General features: G+C 38.5%; 2 protein-coding genes across 7 annotated transcripts in view; one reads left to right on the top strand and one right to left on the bottom strand.

Annotated features, from left to right (window-relative positions):
• LOC126262575 (methyltransferase-like protein 25B) overlaps positions 1 to 23,110 on the top strand; it is a 112,805-nt gene that overhangs the window by 18,674 nt on the left and 71,021 nt on the right. For all 6 annotated transcript variants that reach the window (XM_049959301.1, XM_049959296.1, XM_049959297.1 and 3 more), the window contains one exon: positions 20,569 to 20,744. In XM_049959301.1, coding sequence (XP_049815258.1) covers positions 20,569 to 20,744 — 176 coding nt within the window. The remainder of the gene's footprint in view (positions 1 to 20,568; positions 20,745 to 23,110) is intronic.
• LOC126262577 (tubulin beta chain-like) overlaps positions 1 to 23,110 on the bottom strand; it is a 309,685-nt gene that overhangs the window by 222,691 nt on the left and 63,884 nt on the right. The gene's annotated exons all lie outside the window — the stretch shown is intronic.

Raw genomic sequence — 23,110 nt, 5'->3', positions numbered from 1 at the left:
TTGCTTAGTTTACAGAGATTCTTTTCCAAGATCCTATAAAAGTAACCAGAACAGTAATCAGACCAAAAGTGAAATCAGTATGTCAGATATTCAAACCTGTAGTGTAGGGTTATTTAAAAAATCTGACTGTTTCCAAACAACCTACACACCTTCAAAAAAGTTACAGCTGGTATCAGAATTGAGTGAGGAAGAAAAAGATTTGATCCACTTACGATCTGGAATTAATCTGTGTGAATTTAAGAATATATGTTCACACCACAGCTACTACTTTTTAAATGTTTTTGAAAAGTATCAAACAACATGTGTAGACCCACTAAAATAACACAAAAAGCCCATCAAAAAATCGTTGAGAAGTGTAGGCTTGGATCTTTCTAAACAATTACTGACAAAAAATATTAGCATAAAACCTGGACAAAAGCTTTGCTCAACATGCCGTAACTTTTGTGAGGAAAAATTAAGAGTTGAAGTCAATGAAAGTGAAACAGATGATGAAGTCATGGTTGAATTAGAATCATTGGAATCCAGAAATGAATCCCTCATACAAACAAACATTGCTCTTGATTATTTAGGTTTAACACCGATAAAGCTTCATGGCTTGTCAGAACAAAGTAAAGGGTCTTATTTTAAAAGGAAGGTTAGCAATATTGAAAAGACTGCAAAAAAGGCGGTTTCAAAAGCATTAAAATATGATGCACCAAGTTCTGATGATGACAAAGAAGATAAAAGTGTGGTTGAGAAAGCAAAGTATTTTGATGTAATGATTTCTCTTATGAAAGAGAAGATTTCATCTGTTGGGAGGTCTAGAAAAATCCAGATTCTGACCTTGGCTCCAGATTCTTGGACTCGAAATAAAGTGATGAAAGAATTTAATGTAAGTGAGTACATGGTGCGACAAGCTAGAAAGCTAAAATCTGAAAAGGGTATTTTGGAAACTCCTGGTCCAAAAAAAGGTAAAACTCTTTCTGAAAATACAGTAAGACTTGTAACAGATTTTTATGAAAAGGATGAAAGTTCCAGAGTGCTACCTGGAACAAAAGACAAAGTAAGTGTTCAAAAAAATGTGTACATGCAAAAAAGACTCATTTTGTGTAACTTGAGAGAACTCTATTATTCTTTCAAACGGGAGAATCCCGAGGTAGAAGTAGGATTTTCAAAATTTTGTTTCTTGAGACCTAAATGGTGTATCCTTGCTGGTGCTGCAGGCACACACACTGTATGTGTATGCAGTATCCACCGGAATGTTAAACTATTACTGGATGCTGTGAAAACTGAAGAATCTTATAAAGACCTAATTAAGATGCTTGTGTGCAACACAGAAAACCAAAACTGCATGCTACATCATTGCAACAGCTGTCCTGCAAATACTGCACTAACAGAGTGCTTAACTGAAAAACTAAATGAAGATTATGATTTAGAAGAAGAAATTGTAATCAGTCAGTGGGTTAACACAGACAGGGCAGAAATGATCAAACAGTCTATCAGTGTTGAAACTACATTTCTTTATTGGTTAGGTCATTGGAAAAGCTCACCCCCACTCGTTTATAGCAAAATCCCAATCAGCAGCCTTTAAAAGATTGAAAGAAGACCCACCACCCAAAACAGCAATTATTGTGATGGATTTCAGTGAAAATTATTCCTTTGTTATACAAAATGAGATCCAAAGTTACCACTGGAATAGAGGTGGTTGTACTCTACACCCAGTTGGAGTTTTTCTAAGAAATGAGGAAAACAATGTTTTTGTTTCCAACCACTGTTTTATTAGTGATGACCAAGAACATGACACTGGTTTTGTTAACTTTGTACAAAAAGAAATTACAAAGTGGCTGTCGTTACATCATACTGACATTGACTCAGTTCACTACTTTACAGATGGTTGTGCTGGGCAGTACAAAAATAGAAACAGTTTTAAAAATTTGACTGAACACTTGAGAGACTTTAATTTGAAGGCCCAACACTCTTTTTTTGCAACAAGTCATGGGAAGTCAATTTGTGATGGCCTAGGAGGAACTATTAAAAGAATTTTAAGGAAAGCCAGTCTACAGCTTTCAGACAAAGAACAAATAATGACAGCAATCGATGTGTATAAGTTTTGTGAAAAAAATATTGAAAACATTCATTTTCACTTTATTGACAAAAAAGAAGCTGATTTGCTATGGTTAAAACTAGAAAAACGTTTTTCAGCAACCCGAACCATTCCTGGAACTAGACGTTTTCATAACTTCAAACCACTTCCAACAAACAACCTTGAAATTAGGACTACAGATAGTGTAAAACCCTCCTTAGTCTTTTCTTTCCATTCTTCTTCTGATTGGGTTCGTGTTGAACCATCCATAAATTGCTATGTGGCTGCAAATTATGATGGTAACTGGTACTTTGGACTGGTAAAAACAATATTCAATGATGAAGAAGATGCAGAAATTCTATTTCTACATCCTTCAGGACCCGCTGCATCATTTTATTGGCCTGAAAGAGAAGATTCCTGCATAGTGCCTTTGGAGCACATAGTCTGTGTAGTAGACGCACCTCAATCAAGCGGCACTGGGAGAATGTATTACTTCAAAAAAGACTGTATCAAAAGAACTGAAAGCTCTTGGATGAAGTGGAAAAACAGTTTGAATGTGCATTAATGTTTGTTAAAAAGACAAAATTACTCAAAAAATTCAATGTTTCAAGCAATCAGTTGGGTTATACATAAGTGTCGTAAGTAAACTATCTTTGTACATAATTCTAATGTAATCTACTATAATTAATAAACATGTTAAAAAGCCATCATTATTTTTGTTTTATCAAGTAGCCTATATGTTTAAGAGTAAATTAAAACAAATTTGAGCATTCTATCAGGTCTGAGACTCGAGATATTGCAATTCTTATAAAACAAAACATCCGTTAAAAAAAAATACATATATATTTTTTTTTCATAGAAAATATTAATATATTTTAATAGCATCATTTTTATCTTCAAATACGTATAATAAATAAACTTGCTGCAAAAATTCATGATGTTATCTAAAAGAGTTTTTAAGATAAGCAAATTTAAAGTTTTGAATACAAATTAAACTGACCATTTCCGAAGGTTCAGAAAACGCAAAACGTAAAAACTTTAAAAATTTATTAAAAAAAAAACTGTACGAGATACAGCAAAAAAAAATTGCAGGTGTTGTCAGGATGGTATTAGAACCATTTGAACCAAATTTCATGAAAATCTAAGGAGGTGGGTGTAAAATTTATTTTTTATTGGGTGATTTGATATGGAATTACCCTAACAGGAATAACAGGTAACAAAGATTACGTATTATCTTCTACATCTACATTCATACTCCGCATGCCACCCAACGGTGTGTGGCGGAGGGACCTTACGTACCACTGTCATTACCTCCCTTTCCTGTTCCAGTTGCGTATGGTTCGTGGGAAGAATGACTGATGGAAAACCACCATGCGCGCTCGAATCTCTCTAATTTTACATTTGTGATGTCCTCGGGAGGTATAAGTAGGGGGAAGCAATATATTCAATACCTCATCCAGAAACGCACACTCTCGAAACCTGGACAGCAAGCTACACCGCGATGCAGAGCGCCTCTCTTGCAGAGTCTGCCACTTGAGTTTGCTAAACATCTCCGTAACGCTATCATGCTTACCAAATAACCCTGTGATGAAATGAACTGCTCTTCTTTTGATCTTCTCTATCTCCTCTGTCAACCCGACCTGGTACGGATCCCACACTGATGAGCAATACTCAAGTATAGGTCGAACGAGTGTTTTGTAAGCCACCTCCTTTGTTGATGGACTACAATTTCTAAGGACTCTCCCAGTGAATCTCAACCTGGCACCCGCCTTACCAACAATTAATTTTATATGATCATTCCACTTCAAATTGTTCCGTACACATACTCCCAGATATTTTACAGAAATAACTGCTACCAGTGTTTGTTCTGCTATCATATAATCATACAATAAAAGATCCTTCTTCCTATGTATTCGCAATTATCTATGTTAAGGGTCAGTTGCCACTCCCTGCACCAAGTGCCTATCCGCTGCAGATCTTCCTGCATTTCGGTGCCATTTCCTGATGCTGCAACTTCTCTGTATACTACAGCATCATCTGCGAAAAGCTGCATGGAACTTGCGACACTATCTACTGGGTCATTTATATATATTGTGAAAAGCAATGGTCCCATAACACTCCCCTGTGGCACACCAGAGGTTACTTTAACGTCTGTAGATGTCTCTCCATTGAGAACAACATGCTGTGTTCTGTTTGCTAAAAAACTCTTCAATCCAGCCACACAGCTGGTCTGATATTCCATAGGCTCTTACTTTGTTTGTCAGGCGACAGTACGGAACTGTATCGAATGCCTTCCAGAAGTAAAGGAAAATGGCATCTACCTGGGAGCCTGTATCTAATATTTTGTGTGTCTCATGAACAAATAAAGCGAGTTGGGTCTCACACGATCGCTGTTTCCGGAATCCATGTTGATTCCTACTGAGTAGATTCTGGGTTTCCAGAAATGACATGATACGCGAGCAAAAAACATGTTCTAAAATTCTGCAACAGATCGATGTCAGAGATATAGGCCTATAGTTTTGCGCATCTGCTCGACGACCCTTCTTGAAAACTGGAACTAACTGTGCTCTTTTCCAATCATTTGGAACTTTCCGTTCCTCTAGAGACTTGCGGTACATGGCTGTTAGAAGGGGGGCAAGTTCTTTCGCGTACTCTGTGTAGAATCGAATTGGTATCCCGCCAAGTCCAGTGGACTTTCCTCTGTTGAGTGATGTCAGTTGCTTTTGTTTTCCTTGAACACTTATTTTGATGTCAGCCATTTTTTTGTTCGTGCGATGATTTAGAGAAGGACCTGCAGTGCGATCTTCCTCTGTGAAACAGCTTTGGAAAAAGGTGTTTAGTATTTCAGGTGGGAATTTAAGGAGATGGGACCTGGATAAACTGAAAGAACCAGAGGTTGTACAGAGTTTCAGGGAGAGCATATGGGAACAATTGACAGGAATTGGGGAAAGAAATACAGTAGAAGAAGAATGGGTAGCTTTGAGAGATGAAGTAGTGAAGGCAGCAGAGGACCTAGTAGGTAAAAAGACTAGGGCTAGTAGAAATCCTTGGGTAACAGAAGAAATATTGACTTTAATTGATGAAAGGAGAAAATATAAAAATACAGTAAATGAAGCAGGCAAAAAGGAATACAAATGTCTCAAAAACAAGATAGACAGGAAGTGCAAGATGGCTAAGCAGGGATGGCTAGAGGACAAATGTAAGGATGTAGAGGGTTATCTCACTACGGGTAAGATAGACACTGCCTACAGGAAAATTAAAGAGACCTTTGGAGAAAGGAGAACCACTTGCATGAATATCAAGAGCTTTGATGAAGCAGGGAAAGCAGAAAGCAGAAAGGTGGAAGGAGTATATAGAGGGGCTATACAAGGGTGATGTATTTGAGGACAATATAATGGAAATGGAAGAGGATGTAGATGAAGATGAAATGGGAGATATGATACTGCGTGAAGAGTTTGACAGAGCACTGAAAGACCTGAGTCGAAACAAGGCCCCGGGAGTAGACAACATTCCAATAGAACTACTGACGCCCTTGGGAGAGCCATTTCTGACAAAACTCTACCATCTGGTGAGCAAGATGTATGAGATAGGCGAAATACCCACAGACTTCAAGAAGAATATAATAATACCAATCCCAAAGAAAGCAGGTGTTGACAGATGTGAAAATTACCGAACTATCAGTTTAATAAGTCACAGCTGCAAAATACTAACACGAATTCTTTACAGACGAATGGAAAAACTGGTAGAAGCCTACCTCGGGGAAGATCAGTTTGGATCCCGTAGAAATATTGGAACACGTGAGGCAATACTGACTTTACGACTTATCTTAGAAGAAAGATTAAGGAAAGGCAAACCTACGTTTCTAGCATTTGTAGACTTAGAGAAAGCTTTTGACAATGTTGACTGGAATACTCTCTTTCAAATTCTGAAGGCGGCAGGGGTAAAATACAGGGAGCGAAAGGCTATTTACAATTTGTACAGAAAGTAGATGGCAGTTGTAAGAGTCAAGGGGTATGAAAGGGAAGCAGTGGTTGGGAAGGGAGTGAGACAGGGTTGTAGCCTATCCCCGATGTTATTCAATCTGTATATTGAGCAAGCAATAAAGGAAACAAAAGAAAAGTTCAGAGTAGGTATTAAAATCCATGGAGAAGAAATAAAAACTTTGAGGTTCGCCGATGACATTGTAATTCTGTCAGAGACAGCAGCTGGATGGAATGGACAGTGTATTGAAAGGAGGGTATAAGATGAACATCAACAAAAGCAAAATGAGCATAATGGAATGTAGTCGAAGTAAGTTGGGTGATGCTGAGGGAATTAGATTAGGAAATGAGACACTTAAAGTAGTAAAGGAGTTTTGCTATTTGGGGAGCAAAATAACTGATGATAGTCGAAGTAGAGAGGATATAAAATGTAGACTGGCAATGGCAAGGAAAGCGTTTCTGAAGAAAAAAAATTTTGTTAACATCGAGTATAGATTTAAATGCCAGGAAGTCGTTTCTGAAAGTATTTGTATGGAGTGTAGCCATGTATGGAAGTGAAACGTTGATGATAAATAGCTTAGACAAGAGGAGAATAGAAGCTTTTGAAATGTGGTGCTACAGAAGAATGCTGAAGATTAGATGGGTAGATCACATAACTAATGAGGAGGTATTGAGTAGAATTGGGGAGAAGAGGAGCTTGTGGCACAACTTGACTAGAAGAAGGGATCGGCTGGTAGGACATGTTCTGAGACATCAAGGGATCACCAATTTAGTATTGGAGGGCAGCGTGGAGGGTAAAAATCGTAGAGGGAGACCAAGAGATGAATACTCTAAGCAGATTCAGAAGGATGTAGGTTGCAGTAGGTACTGGGAGATGAAGAAGCTTGCACAGGATATAGTAGCATGGAGAGCTGCATCAAACCAGTCTCAGGACTGAAGACCGCAACAACAACAACATTTCAGCTTTATGCGTGTCATCCTCTGTTTCAGTGCCATTATCATTCCAGAGAGTGTGGATATGCTGTTTCGATCCACTTACTGATTTAATGTAGATTTAATGTAAGACCAGAACTTCCGAGGATTTTCTGTCAAGTCGGTACATAGAATTTTACTTTCAAATTCCCTGAGCGCTTCACACATAGCTCTCCTTATGCTAACTTTGACATCTTTTAGCTTCTGTTTGTCTGAGAGGTTTTGGCTGTGTTTAAATTTGCAGTGAAGCTCTCTTTGCTTTCGCAGTAGTTTCCTAACTTTGTTGTTGAACCACGGTGGGTTTTTCCCGTCCCTCACAGTTTTACTTGGCACGTACCTGTCTAAAACACATTTTACGATTGCCGTGAACTTTTTCCATAAACACAACATTGTCAGTGTCAGAACAGAAATTTTCGTTTTGATCTGTTAGGTAGTCTGAAATCTGCCTCCTATTACTCCTGCTAAACAGATAAACCTTCCTCCCTTTTTTTATATTCCTATTTATTTCCATATTCAGGGATGCTGCAACGGCCTTATGATCACTGATTCCCTGTTCTGCACTTACAGAGTCAAAAAGTTCGGGTCTGTTTGTCATCAGTGGGTCCACGAGGTGGTTCTCTGTTTTATTGCTCAAGGTAATTTTCAGGTAGTGCACTCAGTATAATGTCACTCGATGCCTCTGTCCCTACCACTCGTCCTAAACATCTGAGTGTCCCAGTCTATATCTCGTAAATTGTAATCTCCACCTACGACTATAACATGCCGAGGAAATTTATTCCAGATTTTCTCTCAGTTCTTCTGCCACTAATTCTGCTGAGTTGGGAGGTCAGTAAAAGGAGCCAATTATTAACCTAGCTCGGTTGTTGAGTATAACCTCCGCCTATAATAATTCACAGGAACTATCCACTTCTATTTCACTACAGTATAAACTACTACTAACAGTGACAAACATGCCACCACTGGTTGCATGCAATCTATCCATTCTAACACCATCTGTGGCTTTGTAAAAATTTTGGCAGAATTCATCTCTGGCTTCAGCCAGCTTTCCATACCTATAACGATTTCAGCTTCAGTGCTTTCTATCAGCACTTGAAGTTCCAGTACTTTACCTATGCAGCTTCAACAGTTTACAATTACAATACCAATTGCTGCTTGGTCCCCGCATGTTCTCCTGACTTTGCCCCGCACCCTTTGAGGCTTTTGCCTTTTCTGTACTTGCCCAAGGCCATCTAACCTAAAAAAACGCCCAGTCCACGCCACACAACCCCAGCTACCCATGTTGCCGCCTGCTGTGTGTAGTGGACTCCTGACCTATCCAGCGGAACCCAAAACCCCACCACCCTATGGCGCAAGTCGAGGCATCTGCAGCCCACACAGTCGCAGAACCGTCTCAGCCTCTGATTCAGACCCTCCACTCGGCTCTGTACCGAAGGTCCGCAGTCAGTCCTGTCGACGATGCTGCAGATGGTGAGCTCTGCTTTCATCCCGCTAGGGAGACTGGCAGTCTTCACCAAATCAGATAGCCGCCGGAAGCCAGAGAGGATTTCCTCCGATCAATAGCGACACACATCATTGGTGCCGACATGAGCGACCACCTGCAAATGGGTGAGGGGTCAGCCTCAATGTGGTCAGTATCCCAGGCAGCCACAGCTGTAGTCTGATCGGCAGATGTGTGGGATGAGCTGGCCATCCCCAACAAACCCCTGTCCGGACCCCCACAGTGATGCCCATTGGCAACAGCCTCAAGCTGTGTGACCGAAGCCAACACTGCCTGAAGGTGGGAGCGAAGGGATGCCAGCTCGACCCGCATCCTAACACACCAGTCACAGTCCCAACCGGAGAACAACCGCGGGCTAACTAAACCAGTGATTGTGGCCGGGTTAGTGAAGTTAACTGAAGAATATGTTTTAACACTGGCAGTAATAGTTACAGAATCAGTGATGACAAGATTATTTGTTAGAATGAGGGAGGAGAAGAAACAGGGACATCACACAAATTATGGAAGAATATGACAATTCCAAATTTATATAAAAATTTCATACTACCACTTTTTGATCTCATGCTTTAGAAGCTAGAGAGTATGAATGGAATGTGAAACTATTTCCTAACATAAAACTTTTTGCTTCTAGTAGGCCTAATAGGCATTTGACATCGGTACTTCGTGAATTATATTCTGTCATATTATAAAAATGACTATTTGTACCAAAACAGTCTCGTTTATTTGGTGTGTGTTACAATTGCTGCAATATTAGGCAGGCCTATTTCGTTTTATCTGGCAGACACTGACAAAATACGTGTAATCAGATCAAGAAACCACACCAGTCTTAGGTACTATTTGTATCAATAGCTTTTCCAGTATTAAGCAGCGACATTGAGTTTTCCTGTACAAAATGTTTGATGGACTTTGATGAGGTAATAGATTCTTTTGCAGAAAGGAAAGTACGCCATGTAAAGCTGTTGCAAGGTTAGAGGGAAAAAATGCTAGGACTTAAGGATTGAAGAAATGTGAACTGTCTTGCTTGTTTCTTGTCTTTACTGGTTTTATGTATCCTGTATTTAATTTTATGTCACACAAAACAACAAGTTATTAGCTAATAGGCAGTAAAGAGTGCAAATTTTCTGAAGGGTTCTTGTTTTCCTGGTTGCAAATAATTCCATCCAGTATTAATTGCAAGTTTGTTTTAAGAGGGGCAGGATGTAAAAGCGGCCGACTAGGAGCAGGATGGGCACCATAGGACATTTTAATTTCAACTGTCCTGAATATAGTTTGTGGCACCCATTCCAAAATATTACACGTTTCAATTCCACAGAGCGAAATACAGTGACGTGGTAGAAGAACGCGGCATGGCACTGCACTTTGGCACACTTAAGACCAAATAAAATGTCTCACATTTCCTCAAACACACATGTTTTATGTATTAGACTATTCAGAAAGATTATGTAAATTTTTGCTGTCCTACATCAAACGCTCTAGGGAGGAGGAGTGCCACTATCTAGTATTGCCCCAGTTTGGAAATATCGTAGATCCGAGGCTGATGCACAGAGCAGTCTGAGTTGTTGTGGGAAGGTGGGTAGTCTCCTGTGACCCGTGTTTACGTTTAGTGATTTTTGATGTTTCATCTTCGTTTATTGCTCTCATGTCAAATGAAAAAAAAAAAAAATGGATTTCTGTGGCCGGGAGCTATCAGGTGAATTAAAATACATTCACATAATTACGGAAGGCTAAAATATGTTATTAGTTTTAGATTTTATTTTATTCCTTCTGACAGGCAAGCATTAATCTCCTTGCAGAACAGTGAAGTTATTTTTGTCGGTTCGCTAAAGAAATTTGGCTTTTATTAATCTTTTCTGCTGAGGCAGTCAATTTATTTGAAATGAAGTATTTAATTCCATACTATTGGCTAGTTTCAACTGCTCGCTGCATTTCAAGTGCATGTTTTCATCTTATAGCATGTATGGCATATACCACAATAAAGAACCAAACATAAGATAATAAAGTACTGGTACTACAAGAAAATTGACGTCCAAATCTGGACATACGAATGTGAACTTCAAGCCGAATTATCTATTTTAGTATGGTTCATGAAATTCCGATGCTCCTGGAGTATCCTCTAATGTCTTGTTTCTTTTGTGACATAATGTAAGATCTTTTAATGTTTTACATGTATGAAAATACGAACTTCCTGCGTCATTGTAGCTGTGCAAGCACAGTGATGTCTGTTATTTCGCGGTCTCTGGCAACTGCTGAAACGAACCTATTTCTAACAGGTTGTGGGAAAATATTGCAAATGGTTGTTTGAAAGGTGTTACTTTCAAAGTAAATTTCCTTTTATGCAAGATGAACTATGTGCGAGAATGTATGATGAATTTCTTAAATCACAGAGCATTTGACTCTCATTTAAAAATCAGCTCTTTGAGGACAACCATTCAGAATAATTTCTAGCCCAGAAGATCAGACATTTATGTCATTGTTAAAAATTTTACTGGCAGAATTGCGTGATGTATTTTAAAGTGTAACAAGCGCAAAAAAAGATCAATGTTATATGTGAAAGCTTAGCTTCTCTTGCAGTTTATTAATCTTTGAGACCAATATTATATGTGAAAAGCTTTTCTTTTTTTTGCAGCAACACTATGTATATTAATTTAAACCATTACCTTTTCCTATTTGTGTGTTCATACTACTTAACAGTGATGTTGCTGTTGGCTGACTGCATCACATGTCCTATTCTCTGTCCTCAGTCTGTGTTGCCTGGCCACCAAGAGCTGTTGCAGGACGATTTGATTCACAGATCCAGTTATATGGCTCCTTCCGTGTATAGCGATTTTACGACTATGACAAGTGGGGCCTGAAGATGGCATCAATGTAATGCCGAAACTGGTAGCATATAGAAGTTCATAAAATAAAATAAATTTCTACAGTACATACGGCTGTTGGTAAATTATTGCATTAAGATATACTCTGAATATCCGCTGTCATCGGCTGGCGAGATCACGTGACATGAGCTATGACTGACTTACAAAAGCTCATCACAATCTTGATTTCAGTGCTTTGGAAAGTAACATGCAGTATTTGGTGGAATTCGAATTTATACTTTCACAATATGAAAATATGCAGTGTACACGTTGCTGCACATCAGACATCTTTCCAAAGCGTGTTTTTTTCCTGAGTTTCGTTTTCTAAAGTGCCGGGAAAATCTACGCCAGTGTTAAAACCATAACCATTGAAAGGCTTGATAAGTTTTACTGTTTGATGAAAAGTGTACTGTCACTTAACACGGAAAAAGTGTATTTTCATCTGGGAGAAAGTGTATTTTTAATCGAGAAATCCGGGAAATTTTTTTCCTTGTCCACGTATACACCCTGGTATTCTGCCACTGCAGATTTCTGCGTTTGGCCTATGCGAATACTTCTTACATGCTCTGAGCAGCACTGCGATATACATCACTGTGTCTGGTTGATGTACTGCTTGCCACAATCACAGATGATGCTGTATACTGCAGGTATCCATATTCCTAGTTTATCCTTCACTGAGCCCAGCATATTCTTGATTTTGACAGATAAGCAAAAGATGGTCTATATGTTGGTAGAATTTACCACCACATTGAAAGTATGTGACAGTGAGTGCTTGGCAGAACAGTTCCACTGTGTCTTCATTGAAGTCAAGGACTCCTTAAGAGGTACCTTTATGAAGAGGGGCGTGGCATCAAAGCTGTCTAGGATGTCACCTTTGTCCAGAAGTGTTCTTTGAAGTGTCTTCACAAACTCCACCAGCTTTTTGACACAATGAAGGCATTCCTTTTGTATGCTGGGCCACCCATGGTAAAAATTTGCCAGAATATTAGAAAAGAGCAACATTAAAACCATCTTTCACTCATCAGCCAAAATGAGGAATATGCTGGGCTCAGTGAAGCATAAACTTGAAATACGGGCATCTGGAAGTCTACAGCAACGGCCGGCCAGAATGGCCGTGCGGTTCTAGGTGCTACAGTCTGGAACTGGGCGACCGCAATGGTCGCAGGTTCGAATCCTGCCTCGGGCATGGATGTGTATGATGTCCTTAGGTTAGTTAGGTTTAATTAGTTCTAAGTTCTAGGCAACTGATGATCTTAGAAGTAAGTCGCATAGTGCTCAGAGCCATTTGAACCATTCTACAGCATCAGCTGCAAGTGTGGTAAACAACACATCAGCCAAACGCAGCGATGTATTTCGCTGCACTGCTCAGAACATGGAAGCAGCGTTTGCCAAGGCCAAACGGAGAAATCTCCAGTGGCAGAACACAGTCTCAACAAAAATCATATGTTTGATTTTGAACAAACAAAGCTGCTGTGCAGGGCGAACGGATTCTGGGATTCGATCTTTAAAGAGGCTGTGAAGATCTGAGCATTTGATAACCTTCTCAACTGAAATAGTGGTTTTCAACTTAACACCGCTTGGGATTCAACAAAAATATGACTAGAATTCTACTATGCGAAACCGGCGACAACAGCGGATCAGATATTGCCTGGGCATGCCAGGCTGCAGGGTGCCGCTACAACCACTGATGGTGATCCCCCCAGCACGGGTTGCATACCCCTCCCGAGGCATGTGACTGGTGCTGCCGACACAGAGGAGACAGCAGTCTGCGGTTCAGCGGCTCTAAAGACTCGGTCAGGGCACAAACCCGGCACTTCACCTTAAGATGACAAATAGGAATCTTGTTGAAACCTTGCTCCAGGTTGACACCTTGACTCGGCTGATAACCCGAGAGGAGTTCATCGTCAAGATTTGCTGAGAAACTCTAAATTGGCATATTGTTTTCACACCTATCTGCCCTTGCTGTCTTAGATTGATGTGGGTAATATTTTTCCAAATGTTTGATGGTTTGTTGCTAATCTCATTGATTCTACACCAACTTGAACGTTTGTTTGGTTGCCATTTTGACCAGTGATTTTATAAATTCTGATAGAGTGTTATCTATCCCTTTTGCTTTATGTGATCTCAAGTCTTCCAGAGCTCTTTTAAATTCCGACTCTAATACTGGATCCTCCATGTCTTCCTTTTACACTCCAGTTTCTTCTTCTGTCAAGTTCTCTGACACGTACTCCCCATTATAGAGACCTTCAGTGTACTCTTTTCACCTATATGCTCTCTCCTCTGCGCGTAACAATGGTATTCTCATTGCAGTCTTAAAGATACCACCCGCGCTTTTAATTTCGTCGAAGGTTGTTTTTTGACTTGTCTGTATACTAAGTCAGTCGTTACGATGATCATTTCGTTTTCAATTTCCTCACATTTTTCCTGCTGCTGTTTCGCCTTGGCTGCCCTGCACTTGGTATTTATTTCATTCCAGTGTGTTTTATATTGCTGTATTCCTGTCTTTCCCTGAACTTTTTTGTACTTCCTGCTTTCATTGATCAGTTGAAATATTCAGAATGAAATTTTACTGTGTGCTGGTATCAAGTATTTATCCTGTTACCCAAGTTGTCTTGCCTTCCTTGTTCCTGTACCTGACTTCCTTAACATATGTGATTCACCTTTTCAGAGCTGTCAACTCCTCTTCAACTGAATTGCCTACTGTGATTTTCCTTATTGCACTATATACATCCTTAGAGAACTTCAAAATGTGTATAATTGTTCCTCAGTATGTCAGTATCCCACTCCCTTCCACACTTATTCTTACGTATGATCTCTTAAACTTCAGTCTACTCATCATCATTACTAAATAATGATCCGATTCTATATCTGCTTCTGGGTATGCCATACAATCCAACATCAGATTTCGGAATCTCTGTCTGACTATGAAGTAATCCAGCTGGAATCTTCCCATGTCTCCGGGTCTTTTCCAAGTATATGCTTTCTGCTTGTTATTCTTGAACAAAGGATTTGCTACTGCCATCTGAAATTTATTGCAGAGCTCAGTTTGTCTTTCTCCTAATTCCTACTGCATTTCCCATATTCTCCTGTAATCCTTCTATTTCTTCCCCTACACCTATGTACCAATCCCTCGTGGTCATTAGATTTTCATTTCCTTTTACATACTGTATTTGATGTTGCTGTTGTTGTGGTATTTGTTCTGAAGACCTACTCTATCCTGTGTGATGCTCTTGATTTCCAAGTAACTGTTGCAACCTACATCCTTCTGAAGCTGTATTCATCTCTTGGTCTCCCTCTATGATTTTTACCCCTCGCACTTCCATCCAGTACTAAACTGGTGATCCCTTTATTCTCATAATGTGACCTGTAAACCAATCCCTTCGTTTAGTCAAGTTATGGCACAGATTTATTATCTCTCTGGTTCTGTTCAGTACTTCCTTGTTAGTTGCATGATATACCCAACTAATCTTCAGCATTTTTCTGTAGCCTCTGTTCTCTTCTTGTTTAAACTGTTTATTTGTCCATTTTTAACTTCCACTCCAGAAATTACCTTCAGAAAAGACTCCCTAACACTGAACTCTGTATTTGATGTTAACAGATTTCTATTCTTCAGAAAATTTTACCTTGTATTGCCAGTCTACTTTTTACATCTTCTCTACTTTGGCTGCCATCAGTTATTTTGCTGCCCAAATGGCAAAACTCATCTACTACTTTTAGTGTCTCATTTCCTAATGTAATTCCCCTAGCATCATCTGATTTAATTTGACTACATTCTATTATACTTGCTTTGCTTTTGTTGGCGTTCATCTTGTATCCTCCTTTCAAGATGCTGCCCATTCTGTTCAACTATTCTTCTGAGTCCTTTGTTGCCTCTGACAGAATTACAGTGTCACCAGCAAAACTCAAAAAAGTTTTTATCTCTTCTCTCTCAACTTTAATTCCTACTCCAAATTTTTCTTTGTTTTCCATTACTGCTTGCTCAGTTAACATTTTGGATATGCTACAACCCTCTCTCGCTCCCTTCTCAACGAGTTCCCCAATCTGAATCCTTATATCCTTTCTCTTTCTGTTCATCTTCTGCTTACAACATTGACATATGAATGTGAACTATCGTTTTCAGCACTGATTTGTAGTAAAATCTGATAAGAACATCCCTATTACTGAAATGGTCACAGTAGCTCACACTCTGCCCTGCTTTCCTATTCGTAATGAATCCTACTCCCATTGTACCATTTTCTGCTACTGTTGATATTATGTTATATTTGTCTGACCATATATCCTTAAATTCCTTGTTTTTGTTTCACTTCATTGACCCCCACTATATCTAGATTGAGCCTGTGCATCTCCATTTCAGATTTTCTGGCTCCCCTGTCGTGTTCAGACTTCTGACATTCCATGCACTGAGTCGTAGAATGTTATCCCTTCATTGGTTAATCTTTTGCAGATGGTGAGATCGTCATGACATTTTCAGTTACAGGCCACATGAGCGGTGGTTACACATATATGTGGTACCTGTTGCCTTCTGCATCCTCATTCCGATGATCACTGCTGATTCTTCAACCTTTATGGGGCAGTTTCATACTCAAAGAACAAGAGTGTGCCTTGAACCTCTGCCTGCTCCTCCGCCCTCTGTGATTAGACTGTTGGCACAGCAAAGATGACTTCTTATGCCAGAAGTCTTCAGCTGCAATTGCTGATGGTTTTTAACAAAATTAAAGCATTGACTGGGTTTGAGCCTGGGACCCATGTTATTATTATTATTATTATTATTATTATTGGTATTATTACTAGTCAAAGACACCACCCATAGATTGTGGATTCACAATCTGATATCACAGTCAAATATCCTTAATGAGATCTTAATGTTCAACTTTTGAAATTTATGCTTTAAAATATATTACCTGTGTGTTAACTATATAAAATCATATATGATAGTGATAGCTATTTACAGTCAGTAGTTTTACTAGATGAATGTTTATGCTTAATCATTACAGTATGTTAGAGGGAATGAAACAATGAAGAAAAAATTAAAGTAACTTTGAACAAAATTGTGAGTTCCATACTTTACTGCAAATAATAAAAGGATCTTTACTTAGAAAATAGCATATTTAATTAAGCTGGTTACAATAGAAATCTGAGATCTTTCTTTGGGTTATGTGTAAGAGGAAATTTTTAAAGGTGTGTAAAAGCATAATTACTCAAAACACTGAATCATAACTTGCTCAAATTTAGAACAGTATCAGTTGCCCCCTGGAGAAATAACACCAAAACTTTCAGAAGTCTTTTAGTAATCATAGTAATAAGTGTTCTGACATGGAGTTTGGTAACACATACCTAAGCTGGGAAGGGATTTACCATTCCTATCGGCCTTCCTCATTCTCCTGTTAGCTTCCCCTTTTCACCTGAACCTACATCATTTGTGAGATATCCTTCTTACTTGGAGGAACTATCTCTCAGAACTTAATTCACATCTGAGGACCGTTCAGCATTATTTGTTAATGGAGGTTTCGTAAAACCTTAGCTTCGTAGAATTTATGCTGGTAACACATAAATCAGTGAAATAGCAAACTTATTGCAATTGAGATCATTAAAGATAGAGCACTAGCGCACTTTGAAGGAAGTGACCTTGCTGAGGGAATAATTCGTTTGGAGAAATTTGAACAATTAAAATTATGACAAAAGTATTTAAAATTGAATACTGTTCCTCTTCTGAGCCCAATTCGTAAATATTAAACCACCTCATTTTGTGAAAGAGGAAGAGATCAGGTGGACTGCATCAACAGTATATGAAGAATCAGGTCGTGGAATGACTCTTTCAATCTGCAGCACAGTGTGCACTGTTTTGAAATTTCCTAGCAGGTGGAATCTGTGTGCCAGACTGAGAAGGCAAGGTTCTGGTTTCTAGCCCTATTCTGGCACACTGTTTTAATCTGCCAGGAAGGTTTATTCAGAAACAAGACACTGGAGTATAGTGCATGGCAAGATGCAGATGTAAGCTCAGATATCATAAATTGGCAATGATGAAGCATCAGCTGCAACTTAATTACTAAAAAAGGTCACCATATTAGAGTTGTATACCTCTAACAAAGCTAGTGGTGAGGTAGTATACCACTTAATGCTGCCTCACACTATCCTCAGTCACTTCAGCTGGAATCATTAGGCAGCAGTGCGTTCTGGTAAATCTCTTTGAACAACGTGTTTGGGTTACATTTTTGTGTTAGTGCATGCATGATGATGGCTGTTTTGCCACTGTAGTGTTAATTATGTGAGGCATATAGGAAACAGAACAAGTGTTACTTGTTCAGACAACAGCAGTAAGGATCCTGTATATAAATTTACTGAGAGATAGCTAGTAGCAGAAACAATTTGGAACAAGTCCATGTGTTGCCATTCATTGTGAGACAAAACAGTTGCAGCACATGGTGTGGGGTAGAGGAAGAGGACATGGGAGTGACATGGCAAAATATTCTTACACTGAGGAAACTGCAAAATATTGTCTGTCTGTTTGTCTGTCTGTCTGTCTCTGTGCATTACACATCACAGACTCAACTTGTTAGTACAATCTTCAAAACTGGACACTGAAAACTCTGGAGATGATTAAATGAAATCAAATCTTTGCATTAACCACTAGGCTAGGTAATGATGATAAAAGGTGCCTCAGTGGAAGAGGTGTCTAACATATTGAAGAAAGAAATAATTAGTGTGAAAATGCAGTACATGTGTGTGTAAGAAAGAAATATGAGTATGAATAGTTAGCTGAAAAAATATTTCAAAAATTGGAAAATACATATTGGAATAATGACAGTATTATGAGAAGGCTAGGTTCCCACTCATCATGTAAAGGAAATGTTGAGTAGCTGACAGGCACAACAGAAAGACTGCTAAACATGTGAGCTTTCGGCCAAAAGGCCTTCTTCTAAAGCAGACAGAACACACACACACATACATACATTCACTTAAACACAGCTCACACACGCATGACCACCGTTTCTGGCCACTGAGGTAACTCTGTGAGCGATTGCCAGGCTGCTCACAGTCTGACCTCAGTAGACAGAAGCAGTGGTCATGTATGTGTGTTGTGCTTTCATGAGTACACGTATAGAAGAAGGCAATAGTGCTGTATTACTGTAAACATGGGGAAGTAGCTTGAGTGGCATAAACAGCTGATCATTTTTTAAGTGTAAGTTTTACAGACAGTTAAACTATATAAGTTCGAAGAAGACATCAGGATTCATATCTCCATAATTACTAATGTGATGGAGAATTTAGAATCTGGAATATTATTCAATTTGTTACACAAAGTCAGTTAAACACTACCAAGAACTATCACAGTTTTTGATTGATATTTCAAGTTTCTATGTTGGTGACAAGAATAATAAACTGACAAATTTCAAAGAAAATCAGAAACTGTGGATCATTATCAGCTTGTCTTTTGAACTGATGAAGTTAATTGAGGAAAGTTGGAGTTAATCAGGTAACAATTCTACCTTTTTTATAAGTAACTGGAATGGGATAGGTGCACTGGTTATCAGGAAGGTGAAATTATATTTGGTAGTAACAGTGTTCAAATCATTGCCTTGTCATCCTATTTTGAGTTTCTGTAGCTTTCCTACATCACTTAACGCAAACTGTTCCTTTGAAAAGGAAATGGCCAGGACCGTGCCCTATCTTTGTTCATTCCAAGCTTGAGTTCTGTCTTTAATGACATTATTATCAATGGGCCATTAAAGTGCAAATTTCTTTTCTTTTTTGTTAGTGATAGAAAATGTCAGAAAAAAATCGTTCATGGCATTTATAAACCAGTACAAAACATTAATAACATAGAATGCAATAAGAAGTGCAAAATTCTAAGAAGAATGAGGATGAAATAGAGCAAAGGTAGAGAACTCTTAGGGTGCTGTATATTAACTCTAAAACATTTCATTTGCAGTCTAGTTCTGTGTAAAAATGAAATGTGTATCATAGAAAAATTGGAAGTATTTGGTTTTGCTGTGCTACAGAGGTTCGTTAAACACTTTCAACATAGAAAAATGCTTGATTATAAGGGGCAGTCAAATGAAAATGAAACAGATGGAAAAAGTAAGTTAACTGTTTATTGCCATAAATGTTAATACATTTATCCCACTGTGAGGCAGTTTGCACTTGCTTGCGGAACAGTGATTGTACCCAGATGTGCACTTCTTTGTCCGAAGCAAATCTACAGCCACAAATGTCTTTCTTTAGGACCCCAGAAATATGGAAATCACATGGGGAGGGATCCGGACAGTGTGGAGGATTGTAAGGGCTTCACAGTGAAACTTTTGCAGGGTAGTCGAAACAACCTTGGCAATACACAAAATCATTTGAAAATCAGTAACTCCAAGTCACATATCTCTCCAGTTGCAGTTTCTATACGATTCCATATTATTTTGATTTAAATCAACTCCTAATAAGATCTTTGTTAATAAAATTTGAGTTTGAAATTGTGTTTATTATATGTCCATATAATATGCACTTGTCTTAGACACATGCTTATCTGCATTTGGACATATTATTTGTCAAAGATTTCATCTGCTGTCAGACTTTATGTTGGTATATCAGTAGAGAATGCAATGATAGCTGAAGGTATCAAGAAAGAAATGGAAAAATATAAAAAGAGAGGAAAAAAAGCTTTAATAATAAATAATGTAAGGGGAATTGAATAGCTGTGTGGTAAATGGTCAACTGTAAAAATTTTAGCACCAGCACTATTTTGTTCACCTCTGTCTGATGATTCTCTCTGTGATCCTGAGAGAATTATCTGTTTGCCTTTAACTTTCCTTCCTATTTTTGGCAAAATAAGTGAAGAGGAAGTATTATCAAATGAAATCTTACTGCAATTAAGTGGGTGATTTTTTGAATCAGTAGAAGTAAAACATTAATCTCAATCTGGGATGTTATCTTGATTAGATATTTGTTATTTCTTTTATTCATGTCAAATTTCATTTTGAATCTACATCAAGAAAGCTCCCACTGCTGCTGCCTATCCTTGTCCAAACTGACCTAGTACATCACCTTTCTTCTCTTCTCTATTAAATAGAAAGAATGAGTTGTGTGGGAGGTTTTTTTATATTTTGGTCTTTAAAAGATCTGATAGTGTATTTTTATTGCTGTGTTATTTTCAGGAACTGAGGAATGCACAAAAGATCTGATTGTGTATTTTTATTGCTCTGTCATTTTCAGGAACTGAGGAATGCATATGGAACTGATGAAAATGATTTAAAATTTGGAATAATAGGCTTACATCCTTGTGGTGATTTGGCGCCTATTTTATTAAAGCTCTTTACTGATTGCCCTGATGCTGTATTCATCAATGTTGTTGGATGTTGCTACATGAAAATATCAACAAATATTGAAGGGTGTGTAAATTTTAGTATTGATATTTCATATTTTTTGTGACTAATTTTATCTTATACTTTGATTTGTACCACATAAGGTAGGAAATTTTGTAATCTGTTATGGATGCGCGCAAAGAAATATAGTCAGTGAATCTTAATGCTGTAGACTCTGGGTATCATGTTGGGGGAGATCAGAGTGGTGGTTCTTCTGCAAAACCTGGAATTCTCAGGGAATTAAATTTTACCTGAAAATAATCAGGGAATTCTGTGTCTTTAACCTAGTATTGAAATTTGATTTTATTGATTGTTATAAATCACTCATGTTTCTTTTGCTTATAATGTTGTGGTATAATGAGGAATATGGCGTAGCTGACATAGCGTTTTGAAGGATATAGATTTTACAGGAAATTTTTGCTGACAACAAAATTTATTTCCACATTCAATTCTAAACAGGAGTATATCTTACTTTTTACGTTAAAAAATGAATGCTTTCCACTTTTTGAGTGTTACTAATCAGAAAATTCATAATGTCACCACCTGAAGAAGGCTAGTGTGACATATAGACATCTGTTGTCTCAAGAATGAGCAATGTCTGTGTATAAACTTACTGATATATTAAATGCAATTAAACTGGAAACGCACATTAATAATTTGCTCATATAGTTTTGGTATACATGGAGGTGTGAAACAGGACAGTAAATTTGTAGTACTCCACATAACATCAGTAAACACGTGTAGCAAATATTTCAGATATTCTGGTAGTTGATAGAACATAGAAGAAGGATAACGAATTTAAGATTTTGAAGTGCTCTTCCAGAGCCTATGTGTCTAAAAGTGGCACACAAGGGATTAGTCTATCATGCTATGTGAAAACTGCTATGAAATTTTTTATGCAAGAATACGCCAAAAGAAAAGTGATGTCAAAATTTTTTCTGTTAAGAGGGACTACGTGTATTTTTTTTTTTTTTTTTTTTTTTTTTTGTGGTACACACAAAACTGTATTTAACAGTAGTTTATTCAGCCATTTCTGTGCTGTGCATGAATCAGCAAATGAGCAAAAGTGGCTGTGACAATAGCATAATGTTGTCAAGTACCACAGGAATTACATGGGAACTGTAAATTTAATTTGTTGAAATGAAATACTACTATCCACATGCTTGGTGATGCAGCAGCATCTTGTAGGCTCATGATGTGCCACTTCCCTCACTCACAGCAAATACCCCATGGCGGCCATCTTGAAAGCCGCCATCTAGGATTCGACTAAAAAATTTCTAGTGGGAAGGTGGTCATGTGACATATCAGACAGGTAGAGAATTTCACCAGAAAAACGAAGACATTGTTATTTTGAACACAGCTTTATTCATTCTCGAGTTTAACCAGTTTGGTGTGGCAAAGCATAACCAATTATGTGTGGCATTGTGAGTGTTATATACTGAAAAGGCATTAAGCTGATGTTACACACTCCCGAGAGAACGGTTCGATATGCTGTCCATTACGTCGCAGTATTAATGCTATCTTCTGAAACCAATCCTGTTGAACTTAGACCAACACATTCTGCTGAATTTCACGGCACACATCAACAGTTAGCTGCTTAAGATGAACCAGATCCTGCACTTTCACAGCATAAACCAGTCCTTTGATGTGACCCAACAACAAAGGAGTTAAACCTGGGGAATATGGTAGCCACTCCACTCCACTGCACCTCCATGACCAATCCACTTTTTGCAGAACTGCACATCCAGGTTCGCCTGCACGCTGTGTCCATAATGCAGTGGAACTTCAACATGCTGGAAGAGTTCTGGAAATGTCCCAGCCTCTGTCAACAGTGAGGGAAAAATTGTTACTGAACAGTACCTGACACAGAAAACAAGTGTTTATCTGCAGTTGCTGCATCACCCATCCTGCGATGTGTACCCGACGGTCTGTGCCATGTTCAGGTGTTGGAGCAGTTGAAGTTTGTATGGGTGCTGTTCTTGCTGCGTAAAATTCACAGTATTGAAGTAAGGCTAACCCCACATTCTTGCGACAGGTGACAAATGCTCTGTTGCGGACTCTTGTTTAATGGTGCCAGCACACTCCTTGCTTTGTCATTGGTGGATTTCGATCTTCCAACTTTTGGTTTATCAACGACGGAACCTGTTGCCCAAAATTTGGCCAGAAGTTTGGCAACTGCACTGTGAGAAATGGATAGTCTGGTCAGGTGGTGACTGTTGAATTCCTTAGCAGTGACCTGTGTGCTCCGTTCTCCTGGCTTCAAGATTTGATGCATTCTTCATGCAGTTATGACATTTTTGTAATCTGTAAATGAGAAAAGAGCAGTTAAAACATGGCCACAAGTAAATGTCACCTAATGTTTATATGCATGTAACAATGTTGGGCATGGGATT

This window comes from Schistocerca nitens, chromosome 6, assembly GCF_023898315.1.
Source record: "Schistocerca nitens isolate TAMUIC-IGC-003100 chromosome 6, iqSchNite1.1, whole genome shotgun sequence".
Lineage (NCBI taxonomy): Eukaryota > Metazoa > Arthropoda > Insecta > Orthoptera > Acrididae > Schistocerca > Schistocerca nitens.
Note: the sequence above shows the minus strand (reverse complement) of the source record. Positions and strands in the feature narration are given on the sequence as shown.